Source organism: Urtica dioica, chromosome 6 (genome assembly GCF_054948205.1).
Source record: "Urtica dioica subsp. dioica isolate 48M chromosome 6, U.dioica_male_clone48M_v1_H2, whole genome shotgun sequence".
In the NCBI taxonomy this organism is placed as follows: Eukaryota; Viridiplantae; Streptophyta; class Magnoliopsida; order Rosales; family Urticaceae; genus Urtica; species Urtica dioica.
This window is the reverse complement of record NC_142761.1, coordinates 34,026,570-34,045,556: the sequence shown is the minus strand read 5'-3', so window position 1 is coordinate 34,045,556 and position 18,987 is coordinate 34,026,570. Positions and strand designations below refer to the sequence as shown.

General features: G+C 35.1%; 3 protein-coding genes and 1 pseudogene across 3 annotated transcripts; all 4 read right to left on the bottom strand.

Annotated features, from left to right (window-relative positions):
* Positions 1–696: 696 nt before the first annotated feature.
* LOC149393755 (S-protein homolog 5-like) lies at positions 697–1,458 on the bottom strand. Its single transcript, XM_089618147.1, has 2 exons — positions 1,034–1,458; positions 697–760 (listed from the first exon to the last, which is right to left on the bottom strand). The coding sequence occupies exons 1-2, from the start codon at positions 1,456–1,458 to the stop codon at positions 697–699; spliced, it is 489 nt and encodes a 162-aa protein (XP_089474273.1).
* An 836-nt stretch (positions 1,459–2,294) lies between these two features.
* Positions 2,295–2,720, bottom strand: LOC149393754 (S-protein homolog 5 pseudogene; annotated as a pseudogene).
* An 8,454-nt stretch (positions 2,721–11,174) lies between these two features.
* Positions 11,175–11,624, bottom strand: LOC149393753 (S-protein homolog 5-like). Its single transcript, XM_089618146.1, has one exon. The coding sequence runs from the start codon at positions 11,622–11,624 to the stop codon at positions 11,175–11,177; it is 450 nt and encodes a 149-aa protein (XP_089474272.1).
* Positions 11,625–12,556: 932 nt separating this feature from the next.
* LOC149393752 (S-protein homolog 20-like) lies at positions 12,557–18,602 on the bottom strand. The gene is made up of 2 exons (XM_089618145.1): positions 18,313–18,602; positions 12,557–12,686 (listed from the first exon to the last, which is right to left on the bottom strand). Exons 1-2 carry the CDS (start codon positions 18,600–18,602, stop codon positions 12,557–12,559), a joined length of 420 nt encoding a protein of 139 aa, XP_089474271.1.
* Positions 18,603–18,987: the final 385 nt, after the last annotated feature.

Genomic DNA, 18,987 nt, shown 5'->3' with positions numbered 1-18,987 from the left:
AGAGGAGCATATTTTTCACACACACACACTCAACCCCATAAACTTCACCTATTATTCAGCACGATCAATCAATCGGTGTTCTCACATTTTTACTAGACGTGTTTAGAGATAATTATGTCTAGTTCATTAAGTCCCAATATCTATTCGCTCGGAACTCTTGCTTGTTTTTCACGGAATAACTGTAGTAACATTTTTTTGTCTGGCAATAGTAATACTTTCAGTTATCAATAGAAATATTAATTACTATGTTCATATGGAATAGTTTAGCGTGCGTGAGACCTTTATGTTTTTAGATGTGTGTGCGGGCGCCAGTAACGGGACTCATTATATGCAGGCGTTGAATTTTGAAAATGGATTGTTATAGAATATTATCGCCTAAATATTTATAATTTTATATAACCTTCCACAAATAAAGAGCCTGTTTATTACAGGTTTGCCTGGTTACGAGAGATTGGAGAGAATTGATGATGATCTTGGCTACAATCTGACCATATTTTCATTTATTTGAGGTATTTAAACGGTTTTAATGTTTTTTTAAAAAATTAGAGAGATATGTTTTTTTTATTAATGTGTCCATATGTAGTATTTCTGATCTTTCCTTATATATACCACAAGAACATGCCATTCAAATGCAATTTCAGTGTAAACATAGTATTGACTTATTTTAACCAGACACGTAATTTCGGTCCAAAATTATTATTGAAACGCTGGAGCTTCGGGGTGTAGGATCTCTTGTTGATTTCGTTCCATTTCCGAAAACCTGATTAAAGCTCAAAAAAGATAACCATGTAAAAATTCCGTAAAAAAAAATCTCATTCATAGTGATAAGCCCTAGGTCTATTCGATAAGTTCTATGTTTCCATAAGGCACCGATATATGTTTGCTAGGATCATATCAACTTGCTTATTATATTGAATAACCGTAACAATATCACGCAACACTTCCCATCAACAAATATCCAAACTTTCAATACTAATAGTAACTATGCGTTTCCCTGGTAACACATAGATATGTATTTTAATTGACGAGAGACCTGCGAGGGTTCCAAGGCTGGCAATGAGTGAAGTCGCAAGAACGGCCACAAGGGCAGGTACAAGGACCGTTGGATCTGATGATCCAACAACAGTCGTGGCATATATTCTGATCTCTACTTTGAACGTAGATGTCGTAGTAACGGTAGTCTATGCCATCCCACGTGAATCGGCAGAAAAAGAGCGTCCCTCCAAACCAGTTCACGTGGAAATGAAACATCCACGTGGCACCCGGAGTCAGCAGTTTCTCTCCGAGGTCGTCGTTCTTCGACTTGCAATGCATCTTCAGGTTCTTCCCGCCTTCCAACCCGTTCGTGGTGTACACGCGCACCAATTGGGTTGTTATCGCCGCCACATCACTCGTCGCGTAGAGCATGAAGAGAAGCGTCACAAATAGGGTTTTCGTTGAGATCTTTGTCGTTGCCATGGTGTTTGTATTTTTTTCTGTGATTTTTTTTTTTTGGTTGTTTGTGTGAATGTGGTATTAGAATAGAGTTGAGTATTTATAGATCAATGATATGGTCATTGATGGTTTTTGTCTGACTTTTTAATTGTATTATATGTATTTTGTGATGGCAGTAATGTTATTCATGCATCGGCTTTATATTTCTAGAACCTGCCTATTATTCTTTCGGGAAGAGGAAGAACTAGGAGGGAAGAATTAGGATCATGTATCGGCGCTTTACAGTAAAGTTATGTTTTTATCGTAGCAATATATTATTAATACATAATTTAAATTGAGTCAATTAATTATAATACTGATAGTAATAATAAGTAAATCATATTAATCATATTATATATATAGAAGTAGTATGCCCGCGTAATTAATATATTTTAGTCCGGATGAAGAATATATAGAGACATGTACAGAAATATTTAAATTTAAAAAAAAAAATTATTTAAAGTTTTATGGAAATATTTTTATCTTTATGAAAAAAAATAATCGGTACAAATAAACACTAATAATTATATCTCTTTATTGAATCTAAAACTATGCGTGTAGTTTGATCTAGTAATAATCTCGTATATATTTTGATTGAGTGGTGGTGGGTTCTTATCTCATGCAATGCCGATGATAAATCAGTTGCTAAATAAAATATTCCAGAGTTATATCAACTTGCTTATAATATTGAAAACCATAACAATACCATGCCAAACATCCGACTAAAAGTAAGCAAAAAAACATTCAATCAAGAAATATCCAAACTTTCGATAACGATATTAATAATAATGCGTTTCCCTGGTAACACATAGATATGTATTTTAATTGATGAGACTTATGCGAGGATTGCCCCAAGGCTGGCAATTAGTGGAACCGCAAATACAAGGACCGTCGGATCTGATGGTCCAACAACAGGCGTTGCAGATCTTCTGGTCTCTCTCTTGAACGTAGATGTCGTAGTAACGGTAGTCTATGCCGTCCCACGTGAAGCTGCAGGAATAGACCGTCCCTCCAAACACGTTCGGGTAGAACTCGAACATCCACGTGGCACCTGGAGTCAGCAATTTCTCTCCAAGATCATCGCTCTTCGACTTGCAGTGGATCCTCAGGTTCTTCCCACCTTCCAACCCGTTTTTGGTGGACACGCGCACCAAGTCGGTTCTTACAGCCACCACATCATTTGTCACGTAGAGCACGAAGAGAAGCGTCACAAATAGGGTTTTCGTTGAAATCTTTGTCTTTTCCATGGTGTTTGTATTTTTTTTTTCGGTGAGTTTTTGTTTGTTTGTTTGGTGTTTGAGTATATATAGATGGATGATGGTCGAAGGTTTTTTCTGTGACGTTTTAATTATATATTGTATTTTGTGATCGTAGTAAATGTTATTCAGAAATGAAGTCACGGTTTTATATAGTAGTCGAGTATTTACACATCAATCATTTAAATTAAGTCACTAAAATTATAATCATATAATGAGGACATTGGTAACGCCATATACCGTTTATTTTGTGAATTTTGATAGAAATGAAGAGAATTTATTTATGGAAGTTCATGCACCAGCTCAATAACAACTGTACACCAGGGACCTTAATCGCTAATAAATTATTAATGTTTAAGGACAGTTTTATTACACAAGTACATAAAATACACAATCAATACTAGTGAAACCAATACCTTCCGAATTTTGCGCTATCTATAAAACCAAAATGAGTTGGGGGAAAAAAAAAAAAAAAAAACTCTTGGTAACGTAGTTAATAATCAATTTAGAAAATAGTTAAGATTATTTGTCTAAAACTAGTGAGATAGTTAAAATATGCAAGTACCACATTTCAATAATTTATTTTATCGTGTAATTGATTTTTTTTTAATTCATAAATTGCTTATATTAATGGTCAAAAGTTTTGATGACAACGTAAAAAAAAATGACGACGTAACTTAAGTTATTTTGCTGATTTTACTCATAAATTAGTTTCAAATAGTTGGTTCATGTATAAATTTTCCTTAAGAATTATGAATGAGATTCTATCGGTTCAGTTTGATTTTGAAATTTTTTTTGGAATAAATTTAATTTATTATTTTCCAAAATGCAAAATAAAGATCTATCTAGAATTATTAGTAACGGAAATCCTCGATGAGGATGGAAGGATAAATTGTAAGGATTATGTACAATATATGTACTGCAGGAATATGTACAATATATGTACTGCAGGAATATGTACAATATATGTAAGGATTTTTCTTTTTGTTTTATTTTTGTTTTGCATCAAATTTTGTATAATTGAAGGATAAATTTAGTATGAATGAATAGAGAATTTTAAACATACATACATACATATATATACATATATATATATATGATAAAGAACACATAATTAATCTATTAAAATAACTTTAATTGAAAGTTTACACTACTACAAATATGAGATTATACAACGGTACACTGTACCGTTGTAGAAGCTTGATACTTCCACTAGTACAATTGATAGCATCAGGTGCGACAAAAGTCGCACCTGAAAGTATCATCAGGTGCGACTTTAGATGCGACACAGTCGCATCTGAAAAGTCCGCACCTGATGTCGCACCTGAAAGTCATCACTATCAGGTGCGACATTTTAGGTGCGACTTCTCGCACCAAACGTCGCACCTAAATATCCGTTTTAGAAGCATACTACAATGGTACAACTGTAGTATATAGAAGTAGACGAGATCCTACAAGGGTAAAATTGTTGTAGCGTTGTAAAAAAAAAAACCACGCATTCTGAACCTTCTATAACGGTACAGTGTACCGTTGTAGGATCTCGCCGTGGCCACGCTGTGCCGCAGCGATATCTTTCTACAACGGTACTCTGTACCATTGTATAACTATAGGTTATTTACATTTTTCGTTGCAGCGCAAAAGATACTTCGCCGGGCGCGAGGTCTTTATAACGTTGTAGGACATTCTGGAAAATATCACCGTGGCGATTTTATCTTTTCGCCGCGGCGAGCTATCGATAAAAATTTAGGGTTTCAGTATAAAACACTAATACAAAATATAGCATCAGGTGCGACTTTTTTCGCACCTGAAAGTGCAAAAGTCGCACCTGAAAGTACTTTCAGGTGCGACTTTAGATGCGACAAAGTCGCACCTGAAAGTCCGCACCTGATAATCCTCTTGATTATCAGGTGCGAAAAGTCGCACCTGAAAGTGTCTTGATTATCAGGTGCGACAAGTCGCACTTGAAAGTCTTGATTATCAGGTGCGAAAAGTCGCATCTGATGATCTTTATCTTTTAAAAAAAAATTAATACTCGATTCTCAGAACCAAACCCACGGCAAAAACACACAACCAACCCAAACCAAACCCACGGCAAAGTCACACACGGCCACAACAAAACTCAAACCATACAATTCCAAAACCTCCAAATCATCATAGCCTCAAACAACGTTAACGTTCATCAATCATTCCCAAACAACTAAACACACAACAATTCACGCTCAAAATCAGAACCCCAAAACAAGTTCATACCCTTAACCCATTTTCGGCCAAATTAAAACCAAGACAAGAAATTCGAGTTCAAGTTATCAATATTAATTATCAAGCTCAAACAACAACACTCAATTCCTCATAAATCACCATAGAACTCGAAAACCCCAAAATTGGAATATGAACCCTAATTTTCGAGTTCTTCAATTCAGCCAAGAAAAATTCCTACCTTGCTTGAAGAGTTGAGCTACCCAGACCGTCGGAGATGCTCGCCAGAGCTCCTAAGACACGCGGCATTTCTCTCCTCTCGGCTGGTGGCGCGCGCGCGGCTTGGTGGAGGAGCTGCTGGCCGGCGTTTCTCTCCTCTCGGCTGGTGGCGTGCTCTCCTTCTCTCTCTCACTCTCTTTCCCTCTCTCTCGGTTCAACCGTCTTCTTCTTCTTCCTGATTGTCGGCCAAGTGATAAAAATCACTTAAATCCACCCATTTTAAAACTGAATGAAAAAATGAGGGGGAGAATTGGCCCGCTTAAAATTTTAAACAATCAAAAGAAAAAACAATTTTAGCGAAATTTTTTGGACTTCTGGTTGACAATCTGATGCGACTAGTCGCACCCGAAAGTCATTTAGATGCGACTAGTCGCACGTGATAGTCATACGCATCAGAAAACTAAATTTGTAGTAGTGCCTTTTTTTTATTTTCACTCGGCCCTTAACCTTTTCTCTGTTTTTCAACTCTCTCTTTATAATCTCCTTATCGTCTTGCCGCTGTCTCGTCGCTTGGAGATTTATTGCCGCCGCTTGGAGATTTCTTGCCGCCGCGAGCCCATCTTGCAGTTCCTTCCTCTCTCTCTCTCTATCTCTCTCTCTCTCTCTCTCTCTCTCTCTCTCTCTCTCTCTCTCTCTCTCTCTCTCTCTCTCTCTCTTTCTCTCAGACTCGCCTCTCCCTTCCCTCTCTCAGTCTTGCCTCTCTTTCTCTCTCTCCCACGGATTTCCTTCATCAAGGTATGTGTTTTATATAGTTATTCGGTCCGTGTTCATGGTGTTTTCCTAATTTGTATGTGTTGATCTTAAGAAATTTGATTCATAAACTAATTTAGGGTTTTTTGAAATTAGACAGATTAATACACTAAATTAGAATTTTGTAAGATTAATTTCTTTATGTAGAATGTTTTTATATGTATTTTGTGTATTATTTAGGTTCAAAATGAATTTTTTGTTTGGAATTGTGGTTGAAATGAGTTAGAATTTGACATTTTTTTCAATTTGAGGTTGAAATTGAATTGAAATTTGAGATATTGATGTGTATATTGAGTTGGAATTGAGATAGAATGTGAGATTGTCTTGAAATTAGGATGACATTGTATTGAATTTGAGGTTTGAATAGAGTTTTTGTATAAAAAAAAAAAAACTAGTTATTTTTTGGAATTGATATTATTTTCGGGTGAAATTTATGTGAGATATTATCGAAATCTATGTTTTTGGTTGAAACTAGTGGAGATATACTCAAATTATAGGCTTTTTTTTTATTTTAGAGAAGATGTTGAGATTGAAGATGTTTTGGATTTTGTTCAATTAGGTGAAACATGGGTCAAACAAAAACTCTCGCATGCGCTGCGACTGACAAACCCGGCTTTTCCAGAGGTCCCAGCAAAAGTCAATCTAAGCAGGGTCGTCAACCGGAACTTGAAGCAAAGTATAATGACCGGGCCTTTAATAGCAAGGCCGGTGAGGAACGCTGTGACATTCTCACATTACGCACTCCGATCCTTGAGCGGAGATCAAAGGTGAGCAAAACATTAGTATAGGAGGCCAAATCCATAACACTATCCTAGGTCATTCTTGGGGGAAGTTTTGTGCTTATCTCGAGTACAAAGCGAACTTTAACTTCGTGTACGAGTTATACGCGAACTTACCGGATAGTGAGGGAGATATTGTGATTGTCCGGGGTAGACGTGTCGACTTCAACGTCGGAGCCATCAACAACTTGCTCGAGACCCCATATATGGATTACGACAATGAGGAGTATCGACGTTAATTAAGAGATTGCAACCATGACGACATGGTGAGGTTGTTGACGATTCCAGGAGAGACTTGGGTCCTTGACAAAGGAATGATGATACTCAAGCGTGATCAACTGAACAAGTTAGCTAAAACTTGGATTTATTTTATTTGTGCTCATCTCTTTCCAATCACCCACTTCACCTGACTCAACGAGGATCATGTACAACTCTTGTATTGTGTTATTAGAGGTTACTCTATCAATGTCAGTCGATTAATCTATAATTGGATGAAGAAGATCGACTATAGTAACAAATGACACGGTTTTCCATATTCATCAATCATCAACGACCTTTATTTAAAGGCTGGGGTAGGACGGACAAAATTGGATACAGTCAAGAATGTTCAATGACCAATTACGGATTATACCATCGAGAGGTACAAGATTAATGAGCTAGAAAAAGAGGAAGAGGAAGAGGAACCACCACTCAACGAGTCCGTATGCCGTTTGCAAGCATCACCGGTGATCAAACCCGTCACCATCGACTACATTGCTCACGGCGTCCACTATCTCGTCTACGTTTTTTCAACACACACAACAGTACATGCACCAATAAGTGCAATATGGCACTGCACACATCGACCAACTAAACGATCTCTACGCTCGATGGGACATCAACCAAGAGAACCAGGTGCAGTTTCCTTCATATCTTCAATACCATGATTATCCATACCAATTACTACTACAGTGGCCACCGCATATGGCTCCTACTCAATATATCCGGCGCCGCCACCACCACAACCGCTTGAGAATGACAAACAATCGAATGCTTAATTTGTATATTAATTGTGTATACTAACTGTGTGTATTAATATACATTTTTACCGCCTACGACAATATGTACCGTTGTAGGAGATCTCGCCGCAATGAGTTTTTCATTTTTTTGCAACACTTCTACAACGGTATGTTATCCATTGTAGATTCTTCAACAACCGTTGTAGGATCCGATCCTTCTACAATGGTACACTGTACAGTTGTATTAGTCTTCTACAATAGAGGCTTCTCCAACAGTGCAAAACAATTGTAGAAACATTCTACAATGGATCTGTACCTTGTAGAAATCCAAAATTGTAGTAGTATTATCACTTAGTTTTATTTCATGTATGCAAATAATTTTTATGGAAAAAAGACACATATATACCATGTGTTTTAGTGAAATGTCGAGTTTAACCTTTGGTTTTCAAAAATATTAAGTTCATACCCTCTGGATCGTGGATAACACATAAAATATTAAGTTCATACCCTCTGGATCGTGGAGAACACATAAAGACGTCATCTTTTGAGAGATATGAATTTTACTATTTAATTTCGTTTTAAGGCTATTTTTTTTAATTCAAAATTAAGAATTTGCAAGTTAGGATACTGGTTTGGATTTTATTTGGTTTTTCTTATATAAGAGTTAACATTAATGAAAATGATATTTGTAACACTCTTATCCATTTCATGGTATAATTTCGTCATTTTAGTTAAACAAAAGGTATGAACTCGAAATTTTTGAAAACCAAAAGTTAAACTCGACATTTCACTTAAAAAAATCAGTAAATATATGTTATTCTCCCTTAATTTAATTTTAGAATTGTCTTTTGACTTTCGATTTCATATTTTTCCGTATATATATTCATATGTATTTGATGCTCTTTTTTCAAATTATTTCGCAGCATAGTAAATGAAATTTACTATCATCGAAACATTATATACTACAGTTAAATCATAAATAACATTTTCAACTAGTTTGAAAAAAAAAGTCATCTCACATATTATGAAACTAGTGTACAATATGTATATATTTTTTTAAGGAATAAAATGACAAACATAAATATTTTAATGAAAGATAAAAAAAAGAAACAATTGGCCAGATAAGCCTTAAAAACAGTGGCAATTGTGTTTTAGCCAACGTTTGGTTAATTTTTTGTAAATGGCCATTGCGCCTACGTGGCAGGAAATTAACTGCTTTTTTGTTACTGAATTGCCCTTATTAATTGCGCATTCATTTTTAAATTGAGGCAGTTTTAATTTGAAATTTGAAATGTACCGAAATGGTTTTTATTTTCGGAATAAACTTTTTTTGGAAAGCAGTTATTGCATTTTAGTTATGCTGGACGTGTGTTTTGGTCTGTGTATATCGGCATTAATGGTGATGATTCCCTGAAACTCTGGACGTGTAAATGGAAATTTTCACGTTAATTGATTTGTCAGCTTATTTACAGTACAAATAACATGTAAATGAATTTTGTATTTATTGTCCATTAACATTGTATTTGTCAGCTTTCTCAACAAGCTCTTTGGCCTCTCTCAGCCCCAAATCAGTGAACGACCTAACTTCCTTAATCACCTTTATCTTCGACGCCGCATCGAAGCCGTCAAGCTTCAGGTCAAACGTCGTCGTCTTCGCCTTCTTCTCCTCTCCCTTCCCTCTGCAAATGCCTCTGGACGAATCGGAGGCGGCGGCGTTGTTGTTGGGTCTCTGAGGCGTGGCTCTGAACCTGGACGGAACCGAGATCAAGCGGTCCAGGTTGGCGGAGAGCATCGACACAGGAGTGTCGGGCCGGGCCATGGATTTCTTCGAAGGCGGGTGGTGCGGGACCGGAGTGTGGCGGTTTCCGATGTTCTCCTTCATCGGCCTCGCGAGCCTCTGTTTCCGGAGGTTGGTGGGAGGGGCGTTTTTTTAATTGGCCTCCAAGGAGGCGATCGGAGCTCGCGGCGACGAAGGAGGAGTGGGAGCTGTGGAATTAGGATCGGATTCGCCTAGGGTTTGTTCCATGTCGAGCTGTCTGCGGCGGCGATTGGCGGAGGAGGATCGAGGGCGGTTATCGGAGGCGTTCGGGATCGGAGTCGAGCCGAAATTGTTGTGTCTGTGGACCGGAGATCTCGCCGTCAAGGGGTTATCAAGGGGTTATGGTGGTGGTGGTGAGGGGATTCGGCGGAGGAAGAGACTTCGGGAGACATGAATCTGGTTCTGCTTTTTTTTTTTTTTGGGATTTTTGAATTTGTGGTTGAATGAGAGAGAATATTTGTGTATCTTTGGTATTGATTAAGATAGAGCGTAATAACCGCGGTAGTTATTAGATGAAATATTGATTTAATTAATTTATTTTGTAGCCTGTATGGGCGGGAACGGTTATGAGGACATTTTGGTATATTTGTACGTGTAAATAAATTGGGCCGGCCGTTTACCCAAAATTAACAGAATGTTGGCCATATCCAAAACTGTATATTTATAGGAGGCTATTTAGCTATATTACCCTAAAAAAAGGTTGCTAATAAACTCAAAGGAAAATTCAAAACTTCTTAAAAAAAGAATGTAAAGTGGATCATACAGAAAGGGACGAAGCCAAAAATTCAAATTATAGAGGATAATATGCAAAAAAAAAAAAAAAAAAAAAATTTGAAGTCAGGCAGATTTATAAAGTTGTAGGATAAAAAAAATGTAAAAAAGAAAAAATTTAGAAAATGGCAAAAAATGAAAAAAAAAAAAAAAAAAAAAAAAAAAAACCGAAGGAGGGCTATAATCTCTTCTGGCTCCTTACTGATTTCGTGTCTGATACAGACACAATTACAACAAGGATCGTGGGCTACCATTTTTTTTTCAAGTTATACGGGAATCTTCTACCTTTGTATTCTCAGATGCTTTCATCTCTGAGAAACTCTGATTGAGATCCACGTCCATAGAAAAAAAACCACTACTTCGATCCGAGATCGGATCTAGAGACTGAAAATTTACATTAAAAAATAACACATACATTGAAGTTAAATGAATCGCCATGAATTTATTGAAGAAGATTACGGATGTATAGGCTTGATCCGCTTAACAAATCTGATAATCTTATTTAGGGTCGTGATTACCCGATTTCACTTCCTTTTTATTTTTTGAGGGATACCATTGGGGTAACTGGTCATGATTTCTTTCAGATGAAAATGCAGTGCCAATCAATTGAGTTTACTAGTCGCAAGTAAAAAAAAAAAAAAAAAAATTGTATTTCCCTATTGGAGGTGTTAATATACTGTATATTTCATGAATAGAAGAGTTAAAGCTATCATATCCTTTTTTATTTTGAGCCTCACGAATAAGGTTTCATTACTCTTTTGGTTTATAATGCATATCAGTGATAGCTGCCGAAATAAAATCATAAACAAATTTTATTGGGCTTTTGGAAGATACAATACATGTTTAGTAAGAATCAGTGCGTGTGCCAACCAAAACAATTGTCCAAGAAGTTGCATGGACCTTCGCAAGCGCAGCGGCACATACCGTTCGGTATGACTGTCCAACAGCAATGGTTGCAATGCCCCATGTCCCGACTCTCTTGGTAGGCGTTGAAGTATTTGGTCTCACTCACGCCGGGCCACGTGAAGCTGCAGAAGAAAAGCGTCCCGGCCACAGGTCTCGGGTAGAAGTCGAAATTCCACGTCTCCCCCGGCGCGACTGTGTGGAAACCGAGGTCGTCATCTTTGGACTTGCAGTGGAGAGTGAGGCTCTTAGCCGGACCGCCGACGTCCAAGCGGTTCGTGATGAACACGCGAGTGTGGCGTGTCAAGTGGATCTTCGCGTAGCTTGTCGTCATCATGAGAGCCAGCACTACTACTGTGGCTGCTGCCACTAGGGTTGTGTTCGTACTACATCTTGCCATGGTATTGCTGTAAGCGATGGAATATTCGAGTGTATGTAGCGTTTGTAGACAATAATCCCAGTTAAGATATTGTTGAAATGATAGAGTCGTAATATTTCATAATCAATAATCGATGTCTGGATTCATTGCTATGAGAGTATATTTCTCAATAAAGGCCGGGTCAACAAAAACATTGTATCAATTCATATTTGAATTATGAATAAGATGGCCATTTGGGATCTCACGGGATCCCATTTCCCGTATTATTAGTAATATTTGGGAAATAGAAAAAAGTCATATTATGAATTGTGGTACCGAGACTTTTGTCTCAGAACCATCCGGAAAATGGAACTGAACTGGGACCCCGTTTAGTATCATATTATTAAAGTTGTATTTTTTAATTCAAAATATAAGAATTTTTTTTAAATGCATTCATGATTAAATAAAATGAAAAAAAATAAATATGAGAATCCCAGAACCGCGAAATATGATACCACGAATTCCCGGTACCGCGGAAAATGGTTCCGAGATTTCTCAGTACCATATTTTACGGTTTCAGAATCCTATTTCCCGCAAAATATGAGACGGGACCAGGGGAACCCATTTCCCGGTTGCATATGGTCTGCTTTAATTCTAATATATTTAGAGTTAATTATGGGTATTAGTATATGACTTTTTTTTTTATAACAAATGTATTTGTAGGTAGTAAAGCTGGTTATGTAGAACCCGGAAAATGAGATCCCCTGGTCCCGTCCCATATTTTACGGGAATTACAACTTTCAAAAAATAAATTAAAAAATTTGTATGAAAAAGCCACATTATGTTTCTAGAAATACTGTACACATCAAAATTTAATCTCCACACACCAGTTCCTGCATGTCGTTGTCCATTCCTTTCATTTTTCTTTATCATTTCTTTTCTCATATATTATGAATGGTGGAACCCAACGCGAATCAAACCACATCACACTCCTCCATCTCGATCCACTCCGTCTCGACGAATTCAAATAATTGGTGGCATATATACACACTTCCAAATGATTGGGAGGACTCAATTCCGGACTTTAACGATGAGTCTCCGACCCTGGAACGAGTACATCATGTTGTAGTCAATAATTCACAACCGGCATTAGATCCCATCAATGAAATCAACGATGATCGCGTTAACGATGATGAATCTGACGAGACTCAATGGTCGTGACTTAAGAAGAGGCTGAACATCGGTATTTCTTCTCCAATGACGCTAGCCCATTTACCAATTGAGGTAGCCGAGTATTGCGGAAACACTTCGATCATGAATTAGAAGACTTGGATTTCTTGAAGTGGTGGAAAAAAATCAACATACCTATCCAATCCTATCTCGCATGGCTCATGATGTTTTCTCTAGCCCGGTCTCAACAGTCTCGTCAGAGTCCGCTTTTGGTTCTGCCAGCTGAATTCTCGACGATTGAAGAATGTCATTATCATCTAAAATGGTTGAGATCTTGACGTCTGCGAAAGATTGGGATCTCGGTGAATGTCGAGTGCAAGAGATGACAAAGAATTCAAATGATAATTTAAACGCTTATTACGGAATTGATCCCGACGAGGAAGAATGAACATCATGATGTATTTTTTCATTGAATTTTTTAACTAGCTGTTTGCTTTTTTGTTTTTCGTTTGAATTTTTATAATTATCTACACCCTTCATTTTGTATTTTTTTTTTTAAAGTAAAAAGAATTTATATATACAATTGTTCCCTTTATTTTGGTTACACAGTCTCTAAATGCTTTTTTTTTTTTTTTTTTTTTTTTTTTCCATTTGATACCCTAAACATGACTTATATGTTGAGTAACTTAAATAGCAAGTAAAAAGATACGACTTAAAAAAATGTGATACTAAACGGTGCTAGACGAGGATCTCGGTTCTGTCCCATTTTCCGGATGGTTCCGGAAAAAAGTCCTGGTACTATATTTTATAATATGAGTTTTTCCCATTTCCCACGTGATACCAATAATATGGGAAATTGGGTCCCGCGGGATCCCATGTGGTCAGCTTAGGCAATGGTGGGAGCCAAGAATTGAATTTAGGGGGACTGAATAAAAAATATGAGAAAAATTAAAGATACAAAATACTTATCTAGGCCTCCAAAATAAAATTACACTAAGATGATTAAAGGAATAATTTATTATTTTTACAACGCCAATTGCAAAAATAATTTTGGACTTTCATCAAACATATAGTGCATTGATGAATTACAAAAATCGAACAATGTAAATTAATAATAAAAAAACATATAATATACATATATATATATATATTGCATATTTAAACTCCGATTAACAATAATAATTTTAAGAATATTAATGTAAAACTGATAATAATATAAAACCGCATAAAAAATAGAAAGTAAGACGGATTAATTTTAATTTTTAAAATATATATGAAATAAAACATTTATTTTGTTAATAATAATTAGTAGGTGGGAGAGTGTGATAAAAATATGAGAAAAATAAATTAGCATATATTTAGGACTTTTATTATATAGTAAATGAAACTAAAGAGATAAAGAATGGGAATTATTTTTATTGGGCATCGACTAATAAAAATTCAATAGCGGCCAAAGGGAATCAAACCCCTCCTCATTTGGTTGCTGAGTTTGGCGGCTTGTACATCGAGTTGAGTTATTCAGGTTTGTACGCATCATTAATCTGACTTGAAATCTTCGATTTGTCATTTCTATCAAAACCAAACCGAACCATTAATAATTAGGTTTGTTTGGTTTGGTTCATTTGGGGTGGGTTAAGCCGGTTCGTTCGGGTTAATTTATCACAACAAATGTATAAAATAGAATCGTTTAATAAATTCAACAAAAAAAATGCAAATATTGCGAATAAATAACCATGTCTCATCTCAGATTTCATACTCCATAAAAAAAAATCTACGCCTCGTGAAAAATCTATATAAAAAAAAGAGTTATAAATACGTTATGATCATATCGAGTCTACTTGTATTATCTATTTACCAATTGTCTTAAGCACAAAGATATGTGTACAAAATAGTGTACAAAATAATGAACTAATTTAAATATATTTTCATTATGAAATCATAAAGCACATGGTGTATTATTGTTTTTTGTTTACCTAGATAGCATTTTTCGTGAGAAAATGTTGTTGATCTAACGCATCGGGTTGATTTGGTTTAACCAAATCTCATGAATATCAAAAACTAAATCAACCCGAAGTGCTTACGGTTTGAGGTGGTTAATCCATATTTCTTCGAGTTTTAAGGGGTGGGTTAAAAAATAGTACAATTTGATTTGGATGATCGGGTGTTTGATTTACCGATTCTGATGAACACCCCTAGCAGCCATTACGTCCTCATCAATAAACGTAATCTTATTATTAATAGGGATGATTAGACCAATAACTCTATAATCCATCTTACTTTTAAAAAATAGCTAAATATCATATGCCGGATCTTTGCGTTCACTTGTATTGGATTGAACCTTAAAGATAACACGTGTCTGAGCTATGGTAGGTTATATTACCATGTTAAATATCATGAACTTTCTTATTTCAACCTTATAACCACTAGACATAAAACGTATTTCAAATCAATCAGTTGATTCATAGATTACACATCATCAAAAGACTTTTTACAAATATGTAATATTTTAATTAAAAAAATAATATCGACTTAAAAGCTTCAAGTGATCCGAAAACAGCTATATTTAGACGTTTTTAAAGAAAATGATGTTTAAGGCATACTATTATAGTATATTGAAAAGTGAAAAATAATAAACATGATAAGCAAAGATTTTTGTACGAATCGTATGTGGGACAGTAAGTTAAAACAATCGAACTAATCTTGATTACTACATTGACAAAATAATAAATCAATAACAATTTTTATTTGGCTTTTGAAAAATTGAATGCATAGACAAGCTACAGCCAGCTCAGAGGCCCCCTTTCAAAAAAAAAAAAAAAAAAAAAATATTTTTCACTTTTTGTCCATTTTTCTTAAATATTATTATTTTTATTTTAAATATTTATAAATTAACTCTTCCTAAACTTTTTTTTTTCTTTTTTTGCATATTAGCTTCCTTAATCTAGAATCCCGACTTCGTTCATGTTTGCACATTACTAGTAAGAATCACGGGTTCCAACCAAAACAATTATCCAAGATGTTGCAGGGACCTTCAAAGGCACATCAGTACATGCCGCTAGGCACGACTTTCCAACAGCAATGGTTGCATTCCCCCATCTCCATATTCCCATCGTTTTGTTAAAAGTTGAAAATTTTGGAGGAGAAAGCAAGGAGTCAAAAATTTCGATTGTATGGAAGCGACAAATCGCTTCTAATTGGCGGGAAAATATTAGAAGCGACAAATGTCGCTTCTAATCTAAAAAATATGTCATTTTTACGTCAGAATGCATTGATTTTGCTTGACTAAGCGAATTGTCGCTTTTTTTTTTCTTATTTCGTTTTCAAAAGTACTTTTTGTAGTGTCAGCATGTTCATAAACATGTTGCAGCACGGAGAAGGATAAGCAGGAGGAGAAGATGCGACGGTGGTAGCGGCATGGCCCTACTCCCTCGTTTTCGGATCTAGAATTCGAAATACTTTTATCTATAAATAGTTTGTCGATAATGGAAGATTTAAGTTATATTATTCATTGATATTGTTCTAAAGAGGTTCCTATCTTAATCTATAGAATTTATTTTCTTTACCATTGACTTTTGTATTCTACTTTTATCCTTTTCTTGAATCGGATAAGACGTGAATATGAGGCCAATATTACTTAATAAATCGATCCTTTTTTCCAAGAGTTTTGTAACCGTTTAATTTCGAATTCTTGACGTCAAAGAGTATACATATATATATATATATATATATATATATATATATATATATATATATATATATATATATATATATATATATAACTGTTTTGATGTAGTGAACATTTTGATTCTGCTTTTAATTAAATTATATATATGGATAATGATATTATTGTATTCGATTTTTTTGTTACATTATTTATTTTAATTAAGTGAATCTATAATATATCAATTAATTAAGAAAATAGTCAATTTAAACGTTTGGTATTACTAAATAGCTAACGTTTCGTAAATCTTAAGTAAATAGCCACTGCGTTTTATTTAAAATCTCAGTTTTACAAGAATACCCATACATATTATTCTCGCCCAAACGTTGGCTATTTAAATGAATTTGATAAATCGCCCCTCTTAACACGATTAAGTCAACTAAATAATTAATTTTTAAATTTAAACAAGTAATACAATTCATATTTAAATGAATGACTCACAAAAATATTCAAATAAAAACGTATAATAAATGTGTTAATATCTTTTAATGTGTCAATAATTGTAAATATCATGTAAATATCTGTAAATATGTATAAATGTGAACTACAATTTTAAATAACACAAAATCAGAAAAATAATTGTTGCGTATTTTTTTGAGCATTGATATGCTATCGGAAATCCACGAAATAATGTCGAAATAACTGCTTTCAATATTTTTGGAAATATAAGGGAGTTTGAAATTCAAATTTTCAAAAAAAATTGTTGAATTAATAACCAAAATTTAAATGAAAATTATGAAATAAAAAAGGATGGACAAACCTGGAAAGCATAAATTTTTTTGAAAGGGTCACGACATCTTTGTGGCTATATACCTAAGATTTACGAAACGTTGACTATTTAACAATGCCAAATATTTAAGTTGTCTATTATCTTAATGGACCCATAATATATATATATATATATATATATATATATATATATATATATATATATATATATATATACAGGTACAGAATAACAAATCCGTTACTCGGACCGGGACACGTTAAAATGATAACGGATATTACCCGCTTAGTCGTTCACGCTAAGAGAATGGGTAACGAGCTAGTATGTTATAAGTATCTTTTCACAACTAAATTACTCACCAAGCAAAATTATTACATTTTCGAATATGTATTATTTATTTAAATATTTAAAATAACGAGCCAGGTATCGAGTAATAAAGTACAGAATAACAAATGATATCCATTACTTCGACCCAGACCCGTTAAAATTTTGACATATATTAGCCGTTCACCTTTTTAGAATGAGTACTGCCCAAATTGCCATCCCTAACCACACATAACGTCAGTAGTCTATATTATGTATGTACACCCGAATATTGAGAAATGTTGCTATAATTTATCAAAAACTATAAACCAGATTTTAACTATTGTATTTAACGCTCTTACTCTATATGTTTTCAGATTCCAATTGGTATCAAATTATATTTTAGTTTCTCTATCTGCATGTTTTATTCTTTCTTTCTCATGCATCAAAATTATAGTATATAATTTATTTTCACAAATAAATTGATTTACCAAACAAAATTCGAGAAGTTTAGGCAACATTTAAAATAGGATCAGTATAATGAATTAAATCTGGCCTTTGATTCCAGAGGGAGAGATAATTTTTTGTTTTATAATACCCTTTCCTTATTAATTTGCCAAAAAAGAAGACAAAGATAGTACAAAGCGGTACAATATATTGCGAAGAATCATTTTGGGTTCCAATGGTAACACGCGAGGTTGTCGCAAGGGCCAAAGCAAGTGCAGCGACAAGGACCGTAGGGCGTTATATTCCAACAACAATCGTTGCACTTATCCACGTCTCTTGTTTGAATATATATATCGAAATACCGGAAATCGATGCCGGGCCACGCAAACCTACAGAAAAACTGGGTAGTTCCCCAAACATTTACTCGGAATTTAAAGCCCCACATCGCTCCCGGGACCAGGGTTTGGACGCTGAGATCATCGTCATTGGATTGGCAATGAAACGTGAGATTCTCCGACTTGAGCCCATTCGTTATGAAAACCCGCTGTCGTTTTGGTCCTATATAGATATCGGGCTGCTTCACCGCATAACAACTTGTCGCGAAAAGCATGAACGCAAACCCTAAAACTAGGGCTGCTCTTTGAGTCACCATTACAGCTTCTTTGTCTTTTGGTGGAGAACTGTATATTAGTTTTTAAAATATTTGGGTGTGTAAGAAGGACGAGCGGGTTTATCTTATATAGACATCAATGGTAATCCGTGTCCCGTAGGACTTGATTGATATTATTATGATATTGAATGCTATATATTTAGACCCCATACGATGACTGTTAATGGAAAGCTTTTCTTGGTCAACGATGAACCCTTGCCAGTCTAATTTTGAAACATCGAGTGAATGAAAACGGATGACAGGACTCGTATCTTTTGCCAGGAACCATAATCACAGCGTTTGACTTAAATGCTTACTAATGTTTTCGTTAGGGAGAAGCGAAATTTATGCTCCAAGATTATCTCATGCAATTACGTACCGTAAACAG